Source organism: Sardina pilchardus, chromosome 11 (assembly GCF_963854185.1).
Source record: "Sardina pilchardus chromosome 11, fSarPil1.1, whole genome shotgun sequence".
Classification (NCBI taxonomy): domain Eukaryota; kingdom Metazoa; phylum Chordata; class Actinopteri; order Clupeiformes; family Clupeidae; genus Sardina; species Sardina pilchardus.
Window position 1 is genome coordinate 29,118,358 of NC_085004.1, and position 15,429 is coordinate 29,133,786.

The window sequence follows — 15,429 nt, forward strand, 5'->3', positions numbered from 1 at the left end:
ATGTTTGGTATTATGTTGACTTAACCACCTCACAGTGTTTCACCTGAAACATGGATTTGTGTGTGTCTAACAAATCAACCTACTGCGCTCATAGCTTTGGTTGACCCATATTTTTAGTTTGCATTTCTCTGACAGTGAATATTTATTTGGAGCATGTGCGTGCTGATTGAACTGCCTAGTTTTGGTTCAGTAGAGTGTGCTGCCATCCTTTTATTGGACACTTTGAACTTGTGAGTTGTCTTGAAAATGTAGGTGAGCTCAAGGCAAGTGTCGGTAAGTATTTGATGATTTTATCATTATGTGATGTGCTTGCTTATACTGTCAGGTTCGGTTAAGGATTTTTGCTTTTTGTTGAAGAAAACATTTAATTAAATAATTAAAAACTAATATCTGAACATTGTTTGCATAGAGAATTTTATTCCATAAAAGTTCATCTCTAATTTCTAATTTAATTTCTTTCTATAAATCCACTACTACTCGGGACAAAATCCTTAACCTGACTTGTTAAAGCTTTTTTATTAAGTTTTAAGCCAATTTGAATTGGTCTGAACACAATCATCTCTCGAAGCACTTGTATTTGTACCATTTTGTTCATTTATTGCATGTGTGTTGTTTTTTGTATTTGGAAAATATACTACTTTGTGAAGTGTTTTCCTCACACTGCTGTGTCCCATAGGGCTCATGTCTCTCTTGTTTTTGAATGTGCACTTGCACAACAGATGGCTTAAGGTCTGTAGTAGAGGAGTTGGAGGTGGAGAGAAATCAACTTCAGGAGCAAATCATTGCACTTGAGGACCGCTGTCAAGACCTAGAGGACAGGCTGCAACTACAAGCTCGGATTGAATCCTTGCAGGTTTGTTGAGTATTTGTTGATTTTATGTCCAAGTGCATTTGCAAGGTTTTTTTCGTGTTGTCCTCATCTAAACAAGGGTCATGGCTGGAAAATGGTGCTCTCCCTTCTGCTAATGCTCTTGTTGTTGTCCATGTAATTCGAAGCAATGACACACCATGCATGTATCAACTAACTCAGAGAAGGCTAATCTACAGCACTTAATCGTATGAATTGGTATTGCTTAGAGATTTCATTTTAAAAATGTGTATAGTTACATTAAAACTGACTGCATACTCACAATAGGATGCCATCCTCCTCCAAACTTGTACTAATGAAAAAGAAGTTAGCAATTCAATACCTTCCCAAGAAATTTAATTGCCTGCAGTTCATTGCAAATCTTGTGCCCACGTACTAGGATTTTGTAACAAAGCCCTCTAACACAGGTGACGTTTGATGTAAATGAAGAAGGGAGACCATATTGGGTTTGTCAGGTGTGTCTTTGTGTCAGTGTGTGCTGTACTACTTCCAGCAGTGATGTCTAACGCTTGGGTTGTTCCTGTTTGGTTTTGTCAGACTCACTTTCCTGTGTCCACCACATAATGGGTGTAGTACATTCACAAATCTAGTTTAATCATCTGCTGACTTTATTGACCACCAGTCACAGGGTGTGATCAGTGTGCACCCTCCCTTCTCACTCTGTGCCTTCAGTTTAAGAGGAGGGGATGTGTCAAAACCGAAGGGGTGTTTGTGTGCTGTGAAATAACATGCGTTGCTTTCTTGTTTTAATACATCGCCTGTCCCATTTTGCAGTTTTTTTACATTTTCACTTTTTCTTTCTTTATCAAGAATGAGTCTGAGAAACTTCAGACTCAGTTGGCAAGCCTCCGTAGTCAACAGACCAGAGATGCTGAAAAACACCAACTCCTTGTTACCAGTCTCAATGAGCAGCTGAAAGGGTGAGCAACATACAAAATATTTAGAAAATAAAGAAACATTAATTAATTTTGCATGCTTACTATAAAGTAATTGTAACACTTGGATCATGTGTTGGCCTTATTCTTCTCCTACTATAGATTGAGTGATACACAAGAGTGCCTGGAATCTTCTCTAATCGAGAAGGAGCACACACTTGCCAAAACCTCAGAGAAACTGGAACTCATTGAGAGTCTCCGAGATGCCCTTCGAGAGAAGGAGGAGCAGCACAAGGAAGTGTCGGATAAACTTATTCAAACTGAACATAATGTAAGACGTTATGTTATGGATGCACTGTTTCTGTCTGTCTGTCTATCTGTTTATTGCCTTTGTTTGTATCTAATGGTCAAGTTAATAATTTGTTCTCCACCATGGTTATTTCTTTAGCTGTCTGACATCACCAGGAAATGCAGCACTTTTGAGAAACAGTGCTCTGAGATGAAAACAACAGTAACAGATCTCACACAGAAGCTGACTTTGCTCAAAGAAAAGGTTTGACTCTGTTCAGACATTACACGGCTATTTATGTGCCATGTTGTAACCTAAGCTAATGTTCTGCTTTTGTCTGGGCTTTTTAGACACAGAAGCAAGAAGCTACCATGGAATCTCTACAGGGTGACTTGGATCAAACAAATGATGAGCTTGATAAGCTAAACTCCACACATTTGGAGGAAAGAGCTCAGCTAATTCATGATCTCCAGAGTTGTGAGAGAGAGATTGACAACCTCAAAGACACTCTCTTAGACAAGGACAAGGAAATATCTGCTCTTTCTGGTAGCATGGCAGAGTATGCAGAACAAATCCAAGTGCTGAAACTAGAGATTAAGCATAAAGAAGAGGACCTTGTCCGAATTGAAGGTGCCCTGAGCAAAGCTGAACGCGAAGCTCAGGTTATCCGTGACTCTCAGTCATCTGATCAGCAATCCCTGAATGCCAAGATGTCTGAGCTAATGGAACAGCTGAAGTCCACCGAGAGTGAGTTCGAGAATGCCAAAAACGAAAAGGATTTGAAGGTGACCGAGGTGAATGATTTGACAAAACAAGTTAAAGAGGACAGGCAAACCATTCAAGGTCTGAATGTGGAAATACAGAAGCTGATGGCTGACCACCGTAACCATCTCTCAGACTGTGAGCCCCTGGTTTCATCCTTGAAGGAGCAGGTCTCATTTGGCTCCCAGAAGTTACAAGAGTCCGAGAGTCTCCTTTTGCAGCTCAAGGAAGCTGCAGCCTCTAATAGCAAACTGAAAAAGGAGCTGCTGGAGAAAGAGCAAACTTATGAGAAAGAACTGAAGTCTATTAAAGATGAGAAAAACAGCCTTCTTGTTGAGGCTAGCAAGCACAATAATGACCTCCAGACCATCTCAAAGCAACTTCAGGAACAGGTGGAGAGTCAGAAAGAAAAATCAGAAATCATAACAACTCTAGAGAAACAACAGGAGGAATCGGAGAGTCAGTTAGTGAAACTGAATGTTGAGCTTAAAGCCAAAGATCTGGATAAAGAAAAGCTTGAAAAGGAACTTGCAGCAAAATCTGAAAGTGTCTCTCAGTTGAGAACAAACTTGAAGACTTTGAAAATAGAAAAACAGAAACTGCAAAAAAGTCTTGAGGAAAAATCTGAAGAGTCCAATGTCCAGAAGCAGCAGCTGGAAGAACTGTCAGGAAAAATGGAAGTCACTGTGAATGAGAATGGAGAAATACAACTACAGGTGAACAGTCTAAAAGGGGACAATGCCAAACTCCAGCAGGAAATTGAAGAGAAAATCAAATCTCTCTCTGGGCTTGCTGAAGAGCGAGATACTTTGATCAATAAAGTGTCTAGTCTTGAAATGCAGCATTCTGAGAATTGCAAAATAATAAAGGAGCTGACAAAGGAAAAAGATGAGCTAAATCTGAAAGCCAGTGAACTGAGTAAGGTACTTGAGCAGAGCAAACAGACAGTTACTGAAAGCCTGCTGGAGAAAACAAACGAATGTAATGAACTGAATAGATTGCTTCAGGAGAGCCAGACAGCATCTTCACAGTTAGCGGATCAAGTTCACAACTTGCAATCTCAGGTGGACCGCCTTAACATAACCTCACAGGAGAAGGACAAAGCCAGTGCTGATCAGCATTTACAAATGGAGACTCAACAATCCCAAGTCATTCAACTGCAGGAGACACTATCTCTCCTTCAAGAGCAGGGGGCTGCCTTGAAATCAGGACTAATGGAGAAGGACACCATGCTGCAGCAGCAAGCCACGGAGCTGTCTTCACTGCAGACTGAGCTTCAGCAACAGAAAGACTGTGTGTCAAGACTCCAGAGTGAGTCAGAGAATCTTAAAGCAGAGTGTTCACGTCTAAATCAGACTATTGAAGAAAAAGAGGCAAAGCTCAGCACCATGAGCCAGGAGTGTCAAAGCCATACAGAGGAGCTGGACAAAAGAAATGAGTCATTGGTTTCTCTAAGCAGTCAATTGGGCACTGTTAATGAAAGCAATTTAAAGTTGGAGTCTGATTATGCCAGCTTGAAAGGCTCCTTAGATATGCATGTCTCTGATAACAATAAGTTGAAGGAAGCAGTGGCCCAGAGACATGCTGAAGCTGTTGCATTACAAAGCCATGTTCAGGCCGTAACGGCACAGAATCAGCAGTTGAGAGCTCTTTATGACAACAAAGAGAAAGAATTAAGTGAACTTCAACAGGTTGCATCTGAGCTTAATAATAAGGTTGCCTTGTTAAACGAGCAAAATGGTAACCTCGACTCCCAGGTCTCTAGTCTTTGTGAGCAAAATAGAAAGCTCCAACAAGAAAATGATGACATGTCTAAGCAGATCTCCAGTGCAAGTGAAGAGAACACTTCTTTACAAAACAAATTAAGTGGCCTAGAAATGCAACATTCAGAAAACCGCAAGATCATAGACGGTCTGATGAAAGACAAAGAGCAGTTGTCCTCACGTACAGAAGAACTAAACACTGTTCTGGAACAGAATAAACAGTCAGTCTCAGAGAGTCTTTTGGAAAAGACAAATGAATGTAATCACCTGAAAAAGTTACTTGGTGAAAGAGAGGAGACAGTCCACGGTTTACAGAAGCAACTGGAGTTCTCAGACTCTCAGTTAAAGGATCTCAAAGACACAGTTTCTGAAAAGGAGAAAGTTTGTTCTAATCAAATAACACAGTTGCAGACATATGCCAGCCAGGAGTCTCAACTACAGGAGACTCTGACTCTCCTTCAGGAGCAGGGAATTGCCTTGAAATCAGGACTGATGGAAAAGGACACCATGCTGCAGCAGCAAGCCACAGAGCTGTCTTCACTGCAGACTGAGCTTCAGCAACAGAAAGACTGTGTGTCAAGACTCCAGAGTGAGTCAGAGAGTGTTAGAACAGAGTGCTCACGTTTAAATCGGACCCTTGAAGAAAAAGAAGGAACACTCAGCAACAAGACTCAGGAGAGCCAGACCCTAAATGAGGAACTCAACAAGAGAAAAGACACCATTGTTTCCCTCAGCAGCCAGTTGGGTGACATGAATGAAAACTTTGTGAAGCTAGAGACTGAAAATGCTGATCTGAAAAGTTCTGTGGATAATAGCATGTCTGAAAATGTCAAGCTAAAGGAGGAGTTGCAGAAGACACAAAATGAGTTGGTGGACCTTAAAGACAGTATGCAAGCCCTAAATGAACAGAACAGTAAACTGAAAGCTGACATTCAGAAGACCGTGGTTGAGGCATCAGACAGAAGAGAAGAGATCATTAACATCAAGAATGAACTTTCTGTTGCCAACAAGTTGACAGAAGACTTGCACTTAACTTTGCAGCAAAAAGAAGAATCGCTGAAACAGCAAAGCATGCTCATTGAACAATTGCAAGCCAAGTCTGTCGAGGGTGAAGGTGAGATAAATCAGAGTATGGAGACTATTGTCATGCTGCAGAAAGAAGCACAGAGTTTGCAGGCTGCTGTCCAGAGCAAAGACACCCTCTTGTTTGAGAAGGAAAGAGATCTCACTGTGTTTAAGGATAGGTTAGTATTGGAGTTGGAGGAATCAAAGGGTCAGCAGCTTAAGCTTCAGGATGAGTTAAACAGGATGACAGAAAGTACCAACCAGCTTGGCATGAGGGTAGCAGCACAGGATGCTCAGCTGAAGCAGAAAGTGGATGAGTGTATGACTCTAAAAGAACGTGTTTCAGAGCTTTCAGATTCAAATTCACTCTTACAGAGTCAGGTTGAAACTCTCAACTCTAATTTGAGAGAAAAGGAGGACATAATAGGAGATGTGAAGAGTTCCTCTTCAGAATACAGTAACAGCCTAAAAGCCAAAGAATCAGAATGTGAATCCTTAAAAGAACAGGTTTCCAGTCTTAGTGAGTCAGTCGAACAACTGAAAAATAACCTCAGTGCTCAGACTTCGGAGATGTCTTCCCTTCAGTTGGCCCTTGAGGAGAGCAGGACATCCATGGCTGAACAGCATAAATGCATTGATAACCTGCAGAGAATAGCAGACGAGTCAGCTCTCTTTAAGGCTCAGTTCATGGAGAGTACAGAGCAGGTGACTGTTTTGCAGAGCCAGATCATGGGAGCTACCCAGGAGACTGAAAGCCTCACTAAGTTAGCTGAAGAGAGACAAAGTGCCTTAGTCAATCTCCAAGAAAAGTTTGCATCACATTCTGAGGAGCTGCAAACACTAAAAACATTACTATCTCAGAGGAATGAAGAGATCTCAAACCTCAATACAACTCTGGCAGAAAGCAAGGAATCTACTCTCGCTGCAAACAAAGTAGTCATCTCGCTCAGGCATGAGGCTGCATCTCTTCAGGATGAGTTACAACAGCTAAGAGCTTCCAGTGCTGACCTTTCAAAGCAGAAAGATGAGGCCCTTTCAGTGCATGAAAGAAATTCTATGTCATTAACTGTGGAAATAGAAAAACTGAAATCCCAACATCTTCAAGTGGCTTCACAGGTCAATGCACTGACAGAGAATCTTGAACAACGAGAAATGGCTCTACATGCAATAAATAGTCAGTATACTGCTCAGGTAAAACACTCAGAAAATTTAGTTTCAGAATTGAAGAAGTTAAGTGATCTTAACAAAAGCCTTCAAGAGCAAATGGAATGCACAAAAGAAGAGCTACTGCAAAAGCTTGATGTATCCACTAATGAGAAAGCAGGATTGGAGAAAGAGGTTAAGAAACTGTCAGTTGATAAACAAGAACTTGAAAAAAGCTACTGCAACCAGATCCAAGTCGTGGAGCAACAGCTGCAACACCAAATCCAGCAGCAGTCCTCAAACATGAGCGGTGTCATGGAGAGCATGAAGTTGGAAAAGGAGCATCTCCAGGTCCAGGTTAGTGTCAAAGGTGAAGAAATCACCAGATTGAAATCAGAAATTCAACGAATTGAACAAACTCTCCAGGAGTCAGAAAAAGAATGGCTGTTTGTTCTTGATAGAGAGACACAAGATAAGAATTCCCTCAAAGAGAAACTAGAGACTCTTGAGAATGAAGTTATGTCTAAAGATAGCAAAGTACATGGTTTACAGCAGGATCTAGACCATTTGAATGAAAAGTTGGCAGAGGCAACAACTGCTTTAAATATTAGTTCTGAAAGGCTGAGAGAAAAAGAAGGTGATTCATTGACAAGTAAGAATAAATTAGAGGACATTTTAAGCACTATACAAGCAAAAGACAAAGAAAATTATGATTTGAGGAATGCATTACAGAACATGGAAGCAGAGTGCAGAAAATTAGACCAAAGCAAACAATCTGCGGAGGCAAATCTGTCTGAAATTACACAGACTATGTCAGATAAATTGGTTGCCATTGAAGAAGAAAAGTTAACTCTACTAAACAAAATTAAAGAATTGCAAAAGAATCATCAGTTTGAGGTAACTTCACTAAGACAGGAGCTGGAAAGTCTTTCAGCACAGTTGCAGCAAAAACAGCAGGAACTGTCAGAAACTCAGCAGGTTTTCAAAAATGGAAATGAAGAATTCAGTCTGTTGCAGGAGAAGATGCAGAGTCTTCAGCTGCAACTTCTTACAGAGACAGAAAATCTGAAAGAGGCAGATGTTAAACAGACCACATTAATCAATGAAGTTCAGCAGAAAAATGACCAAATAAATTCCATGAAAATCCAAATAAGTCAACAAAAGGAACTTATCACTGGGCTCAGCCAGCAATTAAAAGAGAAAGATGCCTCTGTCACACAAGTAGTGACATCTGCCTCTAATGAAAGGATAAGATTCACTGAAGAAAAGAACAGTCTTCTCTATCAAATTGAAAGTCTGGAAAAAACTCAGAATATCACAATCAAGGAGCTTGAAAATATGTCAAATTGTTTAGAGGCAACCAAAACCAACATGTCTCTTTGTCAAAGTGAAATTGAGTCTAAGGATGTAGAGATAAAGGAATTGATTAAACAGAAGGAAGATTTGAAGACAGACCTTCAAAAAGTAACAAAAGACAAAGAGGCTATGAAGAAGAAACTCCAAGCAGCTTTAGTTGTCCGAAAGGAGCTACTTAAGAAGATTGAGAATTATGAACAGCAGAAGACCGAAGATTTGAAGGTATTAGATTTACAGAATAAATTTCAAGAACTAATGTTACAAACTCAGACTGCAGAAACGGAGCACAAATCCCTCGTTGATAATTTACAACAACAATTAGAGTCGAAAAAGACAGAGATCCTAGAATTTGCTCAAGTAGTATCGGGGAAAGATGAAATTCTAAGACAACAGGAAGAAAATATGGAAAGTTTAAGAGGAAAGTTACTTGAACAGGAGGTCAGTTTAACCACTTCTCTCCAGGCCCTTGAGGAAAATGCTAAAACCATCAACAATCTCAAAACAAACATCAGTGAGAAAGAGCAGGAAAACAGTGAATTGTTGATCAAAGTTGAACAATTAAGAAGAGACAGTGAAGACAAAGAGCAACGCTTAAAAGACCAAGAGAGCTCCCAAGTGTCATCAGTAGATGCAGAAAGTGAGCTTGTTAAGGTGACACAGCAGAAGGCTGTTCTTCAGAGAAAAGCACAAGCTGCACTGTTGGCCCGGAAAGAAACCATGAAGAAGGCTCAAGAGAGTGAGAAGAAGTACGCACAGGAGATTTCAGAACTGAAAGATGACTTTAAAGCTCTCCTTGAAAAGCATTGCCAACAAACAAATGAACTTAATGCAGTACAGTTGAAGTATGATGATCTGGTTAAGGAACTAGAAGATGTCAGACATGTTGCAACCTCTCATCAGAGTCAACTAGAGAAGTTAATTGAACAGAGAGACAATGTGCTACAAGATCTAAGAGTTGCCCTAGCTGATAAAGACAGCCAAGCTAAATCCTCAGAAATATATGTTGAAGAGATTAAACAAATTCAACTTAGTTTAGAGAAGGCTAATGCAGAGATTGAGAGAAAGGACATGGCACTGCTGACACTTGAGAAGGATTCAACAGACCTTACTGGGAAATTGGAAGAAGTTCAGTCAGACCATGAAAACTCTCTCAGAGAGTTAAAAGAAACGAATGACCAGCTTGCAAAGCAGGAGCAAGATATCAAAAATCTACATCACCAGAACCAGTATGAAAAAGAATTAATGATCGAGCAGCAGAGTCATTTACATGAGTTGCAGTGTTTGAATGATGTATTAAGACAAAGACTGAAGGAGTTGGAAGATGAAAGAGAAAAACAGTCCCAGGACATGAAGAACATTGCTGAAAGACACATCGAAGAAAAAACTCTGGTTAAGTTAGAACTTGAAACTGCACTGGCCAACAAATCTGAGGAGCTGGAATCTCTCCAGAATTCTTCAGTGCAGACACAAACAGAGCTTGAGAGGGTAAATTTGCAGTGGTTGGCATCACAGAAGGAGGTAGAGAGTTGTAAACTCCTGATTGAAAGTCTACAGCAAGAGAAAGACACAATTTTTAAAGATTTGGAAAGCAATCAGAACCAAGTTGCTATTTTTGAATCCCAACTTAAAGAACTGCAAAGACAAAATGATGAGCCTTTACAGAAAACAATGGCTATGAAGACAAACACAGAATTAGACTCTGAATTAGTTGAAAATAGGGATGAAGAATCTGTCAGAAGATCCTCTGATCCACTTGATGTGAACCTTAATGGTGAGAATGCTGATCTGCTTGCCCTCCAAGCCATTGTCACTGAAAAAGATGAGCACATATCTGCCCTGGAACAACAACTACAGAGACAAATCCACCTTCATGAACTTGCAATGGACAAGATGAGGACTGAAGTTAATGAACTCCAACAAAGGTCAAGAAGTACCGAACAGGCAAGTGAAAACAAACCAAATGAACAGCTGACAAAGAAATTACAAGCTGCATTGATCTCCCGCAAGGAATTATTGAAGGAAAATCACACTCTCAAAGAAAAAAATCAGACATTGTCATCAGAAAATGAACAGGTTCGCACAGCATCCGCAGGGCTTGAACATGCATTGGCTGAACTAAAGCAGCAAAAGACGGATCTGGAAACCTCTTTATTCTCCCTTCGTAGTGACAAAGAGCAGCTAACTGCTGAAGAAGAGCGAATGTCAAGTGAAAACCACAGTCTCTCAGCAGCTTGTGACAGCCTTAAACTTACAATAGAGAGCATCACGCAACAGAAAGAAGCTTTCTCCTGTCAGTTAGAGTCACTGAAAGATTCTCAGACAGTAGAGCTGTCAGAATGGAAATCAAAGCACACAGAACTAAAGCAAGAGTATGAATCTCTTTTGCAAGCGTATGAAAATGTCAGTAGTGAAATGGACAAGATGAGGCAGGTTTTGGAAGGGGTGAGAAGAGAGAGACAGGAAGCCTTATTTAAGGTCCATACTTCTGAATCAGAAAGACGGAACCTTGAGAAACAAATGGGTGAGGTAGAGGAAGAAAATGAGAGAATTAAAGACAAAATGAGGAAGTTTGCAAAGGCTAAACAGCAAAGAATGGAAGAGCTTGAGGAGGAAAACCTCAAAATCAGACAAGATCTTGATCAGTATGATGAGAAACAAAAATCTGTTGTGGAACAACTCACACTAAAGAACCAGCATTTAGAAGGAGAGATTACTCTCCTCAAAGATTCTTCCGAGGAGCTTAGGTTAAGGTTTAGTGAAATACAACTTGAAAACCAAAATCTGGCCAAAGAACTTGAAACTGCAAGCTCTTCATTGGAAAAGTGGCATGATGAATCACAGAGTAGTGAGAATAATTTAGAAATTCAGCTCAGTGAGGCATTCATTTTGAATAAATCCTTGACCGCACAGATTGAGGCACAGACATCTGATATGATGGCACAACAAGAAATGGTAGCGGCAATACAGAAAGAGAAAGAAAGCCTATCTGAAAAGTTGCGACAGCTGCAGATAGATCATGAGGCTGAATTGAAAGAAAGAGACACAACTGTGAGTGAGCTAAAAGAAGTTGTAAATAAGAATGATCATGAAACCATTAGCCTCAATGAGAAGGTTAGAATATTAGAAGATGACAAATGTTTATTGCAAGAAGAGCTGGAAAATGCCCAAGAGATATCAGACAAAGTGAAGAATGAGAATGAGTATCTTGAGACTGTGCTTCTCAAAAATTCTGAAAGAATCGATGAGTTGACTCAAATAGTGAATGTACTACAGTCACAAAATTCCCATCTAACGACTCAGTTGACAGAGAATAAAGACGAAAAGGTCAAGGTATGCCAAGAGAAGGAGGAACAGCATCTCAAACTTGTTAAAGAGTTTGAGGAAAAGCTGAAGACCGTCCAGAGGGGTAGTCAGGGCTCAAAAAATACACAGAAAGAGCTTAAAGAACTCCTGAGAGAAAAACACCAAGAGATCAATCAGCTCCAAAGCGACTGTATCAGATATCAAGAGTTGATTCTGAATCTTGACCGATCTTTGAAGAATTCACATTGTGAGCAAAATAAAATGGAGAAAGACCTAAAGGAGAACAGTACGACCATAACTGCAATGATGGAACAAAGGAAAAAACTGGAGGATGAACTGTCAAATAGTCAGAATTCCATTGGGGATATCAATAAACAGTTGACAACATGTATTTCTGAAAAAGAGCAGTTAAAGCATGAGCTGGAGCACAAGAATAAACTTTTGGAATTGCAAACAAAGGAGAAAGAAGAAGAACTGGAAAAAATAATAGACCAGCAAAAGTCTGTTCTTAAAGACAGACAAATTGAATATCAGAGAAGAATTGACGAGTTGTTGCATCGCAGTGAGAAGGAGTCAGAAGTGTCCATTTTATTAAAAAGGCAGGTTGATCACCAAGATTTACAAATAAAAAGACTCACAAGAGAGTTGGAGACCACTTCTGCAAAGCTTGCCATCCTCTCGGGTATGCCAGACAATGTTGAACCATTGAAGTACTGGAATGATATTTTCCAGAAAACATTGCACGAAAAGGATGCTCAGCTCCTCGAGCAAGGCAGTGTCATAGCTAGACTTCTTGAAGACATCCGGGGCAAAGGAACAGCAATGAGTGAAATGCAAATTACTATTAAGAGGCTTGAGAGGACATTGAACGATTACTCCGTAGCAGCAACAGCACAACAGAGACAGCTCATTGTCATGAGTGCAAGCAATATGGAGCTCAGCCAGAATGTAGAGCTTTTTGATAGACAGTTAGTTGAACAGAGTGCCCAGATTGAAACGTTACAGAGTGAGAAAACGGCACTAAACAGACAACTGTCTGACAAAATGGATTCATCATCTCAAATACAGTCAAATCTGGAATATCTAGAAAAATCATTGACCGATGCAGAGTTGCAGCTTACCTCAGTACAGTCTCAGCATAATAAGCTGTTGACAGATTTTGAGAAACAGGAGGCCATGTTGTCTCATATGAAGGCGCTACTTCAAAATAAGGATGCAGAGATATCTGCACTGCTGTCTTCCAGAGATGGACAGATGTCAGGTTATCTGGAACAACTGCAAGCAAATCATCGAACTCAGGTGGAAGCTTATGAAGAACGGTTAAATGGCCTTTACAGTGACCGAGAGAAGACCCAACATGAATTCAGAAGGCTGGAAAGCAAGGTCAAAACTCTACAGGGAAAGATTGACCAGTCCATTCAAGAGAAGGAAAAAATGGCTGCACAGATGGAGACCTTTAAGAACTCAATGATGTCCCTTCAAAACGAAAGAGATCGTTTGATGTCTGAGCATCGCATACTTCAACAAACTGTTACACTGCACAAAGAGAGTTCTGCTGATGGAGACTTGGGCCCCTCAAAGGGTTTGAAGGGAGAGATAAAGACCCTTCTTCACCAGATGGATGACCTGAATTCAGAAAATGCAATGCTCAAAGCACAGCTGATAAGATACAGGGAAGACTTGAACCAAGTGCTGTCTCTGAAAGACAACCAGCTAAAAGAGCTTCTTAAAAAGCAGCAAGATTCTATTAAAAGCCTTGAAACCCAAAAAGTTGCTGTTGAAAAGCAGCATGGTGCTGCTGTTTCACAACTCCAAGTGGAAGGGGAGACAGTGCAGGCCTTAAAAACTCAGAATTCAAAACTCCATTCTCAGGTTAAAGAGCTTGAAGCTAGTTTAATAGCCTTGCATAAAGAGATATTAGAATCTGACAAAGGTAAAGTGATTGCTGATTTGCAGCAAGCTGTTGCAGCCAAAGCTGCTGAATGTAATGACCTTCAGCAAAATGTCTTTGCCCAGAAAGTTGCTGCAGATGACCTTAAATTGAACCTTGAACAACTTGAGAGTGAGACGCAGAAGAGGCTTAGAGAGGCTGAAAGCAGGTACAACTCTGAAAGACAGGCCATCGATAGAGAGATGGGTCTCATGAGAAATGAGAGGGAAACTGCAGAGCAGCGAGTGGCAGAGCTAGCTAGGGATCTGATGCAGACTGAACAGCAGTTATCTGACTCCAGGAGTCAAAGCAAAGAATTAAAGTCTCAGAATGAGTCTCTAGGGAAAGCCATGGTGGCACTGCAGAATGACCGTGAGCAGCTCATTGACGACTTCAAAGTTCTCCAAAGTAGGTACGATGCTGAGCTCAGAGAAACAACAGCTGCTATGAACAAGATGGAGTGGCAGCTCCGAGACCTCACATCCGAGTTGACCGCTCTGACCACGCAGAGGAATGTGTTGGTCGAGAAGGTCCAGGCTTTGGAAGACAAGGACCCACAGTCCAAGCTTACTGGCCTGGTGAATGACTTGACACAAGCAATATCACAGAAAGAGGTGGCGCTTCAGCAAGTCTCGCTGGAGAACAGTACATACAACAAGCAAGTGACTGCATTTTCCAGAGCAATGGCCAGTCTGCAAAATGATCGAGACCGCCTAATGGAAGAGCTAACTGGAACTAAGAAAGCATTAGAGTCCAAGCTGCAGCCGAGTCCTGATACAAGTGCAACTTTGAAAGCAGAAAAATTGGAAATCCTTAGTAGAAGTGTCAATGCCCTACAGACTGAGAGAGATGGACTGGTGAGTTTCCATCCACTCTATGACCTTTAGGTTGCTTACTAAGATGGTGTGGTGATGTGGCGCTGTGCGTGTGTGCTCGGGCAGCATGCAGCCTAAAGGCAGTGTTTGGGCTTGATATGGCTTTGTTATGCTCAAGCATGGCATTTGTTTAGCTCAGGAAAGCTGTCTGTGATTCAGTTAGCTCTACATTAATTGTGCCTTTCTTTTGGGTGTAAATGCTTAACCTTTTTCTTTTCTCTTTACAGCAAAAAGAAGTTGAAAGCCTGAGATCTGTGAATGCTGAGCTGGCAGAATTGAGGCAAAAATATGATGACCAACAGAGGGCGATCCAGCAAGCACAGGCCTGCAGGGAACAACTGGACAAGAATGTCTCCACATATCAAGCAGAAACTGCTGAGCTCAGGTACATTTTTGGACAGGCACCATTTGCAGTATTTACGTGAGGAAATCAGCATTCTAAGATTGTCGCTCCTTAATTCCTTCAAAACAATAGAGGTGAAAGTGTTTCTTTCCTTTATCTCTGTGTCCTTCCACCTTTTTTACATGTGGTCTAGAATATAGCAGTGTTCACCTCTCCAGGTGAAAAGCTGACCTTTTTGCATCTATTCAGTAGGAGGCAGTAGTTCCCACTCATTTCCCTTGTGTTGCCACAACAGTTCTTTGTTGGATCCATTCCCTAGATGCAGTTACATGCTATGCAACAAAGGCCATTATGGTGTCGTATTTCTGCATTCATCTAGACCACGGTATATCGCCCCCTCTCCCCCCTGAACGACCCCATGCATAACTCACGATAAATCTGTCCCTCCTGATGACAGAAGTGTAATGATAGATAGCCCCCCCTCACCTCAATTCCACATGGGCAAAAGTCGATCTTCCACTTTGCCCCCTCTGTTCACTATTCCACCTTTGTCCTGGTGGTCAGTTAACAGATGACTGCTGTATGTTCCAACACCATGTTTTCATTTGGAGAAGTGGCTTACACTATTAGTGTTTTCCATCTAAATGTTATTTTCCCCCAATTTCCCACAGGCATCATACGCATGATAGCAGACCATATTTAGTAAAGGTCTTTCTAGTTTGTTTTGGCAGTTTGACTTGGGAGGAGTTTCAGCTTCTGTGTGTCTGTCTGTGGTGGGCTGTGGTATGTCTGGCATGGGATATTGGCAGGAACAAATGGGAGTGTGTGCACCTACGAGGACTTGTGCTTCTGAGCAA

General features: G+C 41.1%; 1 protein-coding gene across 4 annotated transcripts in view; it reads left to right on the plus strand.

Annotated features, from left to right (window-relative positions):
• Positions 1–15,429, plus strand: part of LOC134096105 (golgin subfamily B member 1-like) — a 33,915-nt gene that overhangs the window by 14,449 nt on the left and 4,037 nt on the right. For 2 of the 4 annotated variants that reach the window (XM_062549856.1, XM_062549857.1), the window contains exons 17-23: positions 720–853; positions 1,276–1,323; positions 1,679–1,788; positions 1,906–2,074; positions 2,192–2,296; positions 2,383–7,122; positions 14,457–14,614. In XM_062549856.1, the coding sequence (XP_062405840.1) occupies positions 720–853; positions 1,276–1,323; positions 1,679–1,788; positions 1,906–2,074; positions 2,192–2,296; positions 2,383–7,122; positions 14,457–14,614 (5,464 nt within the window). Of the gene's footprint in view, positions 1–719; positions 854–1,275; positions 1,324–1,678; positions 1,789–1,905; positions 2,075–2,191; positions 2,297–2,382; positions 7,123–7,147; positions 14,212–14,456; positions 14,615–15,429 lie in introns of those variants that run through there. The other 2 variants (XM_062549858.1, XM_062549859.1) reach the window with 2 other exon arrangements.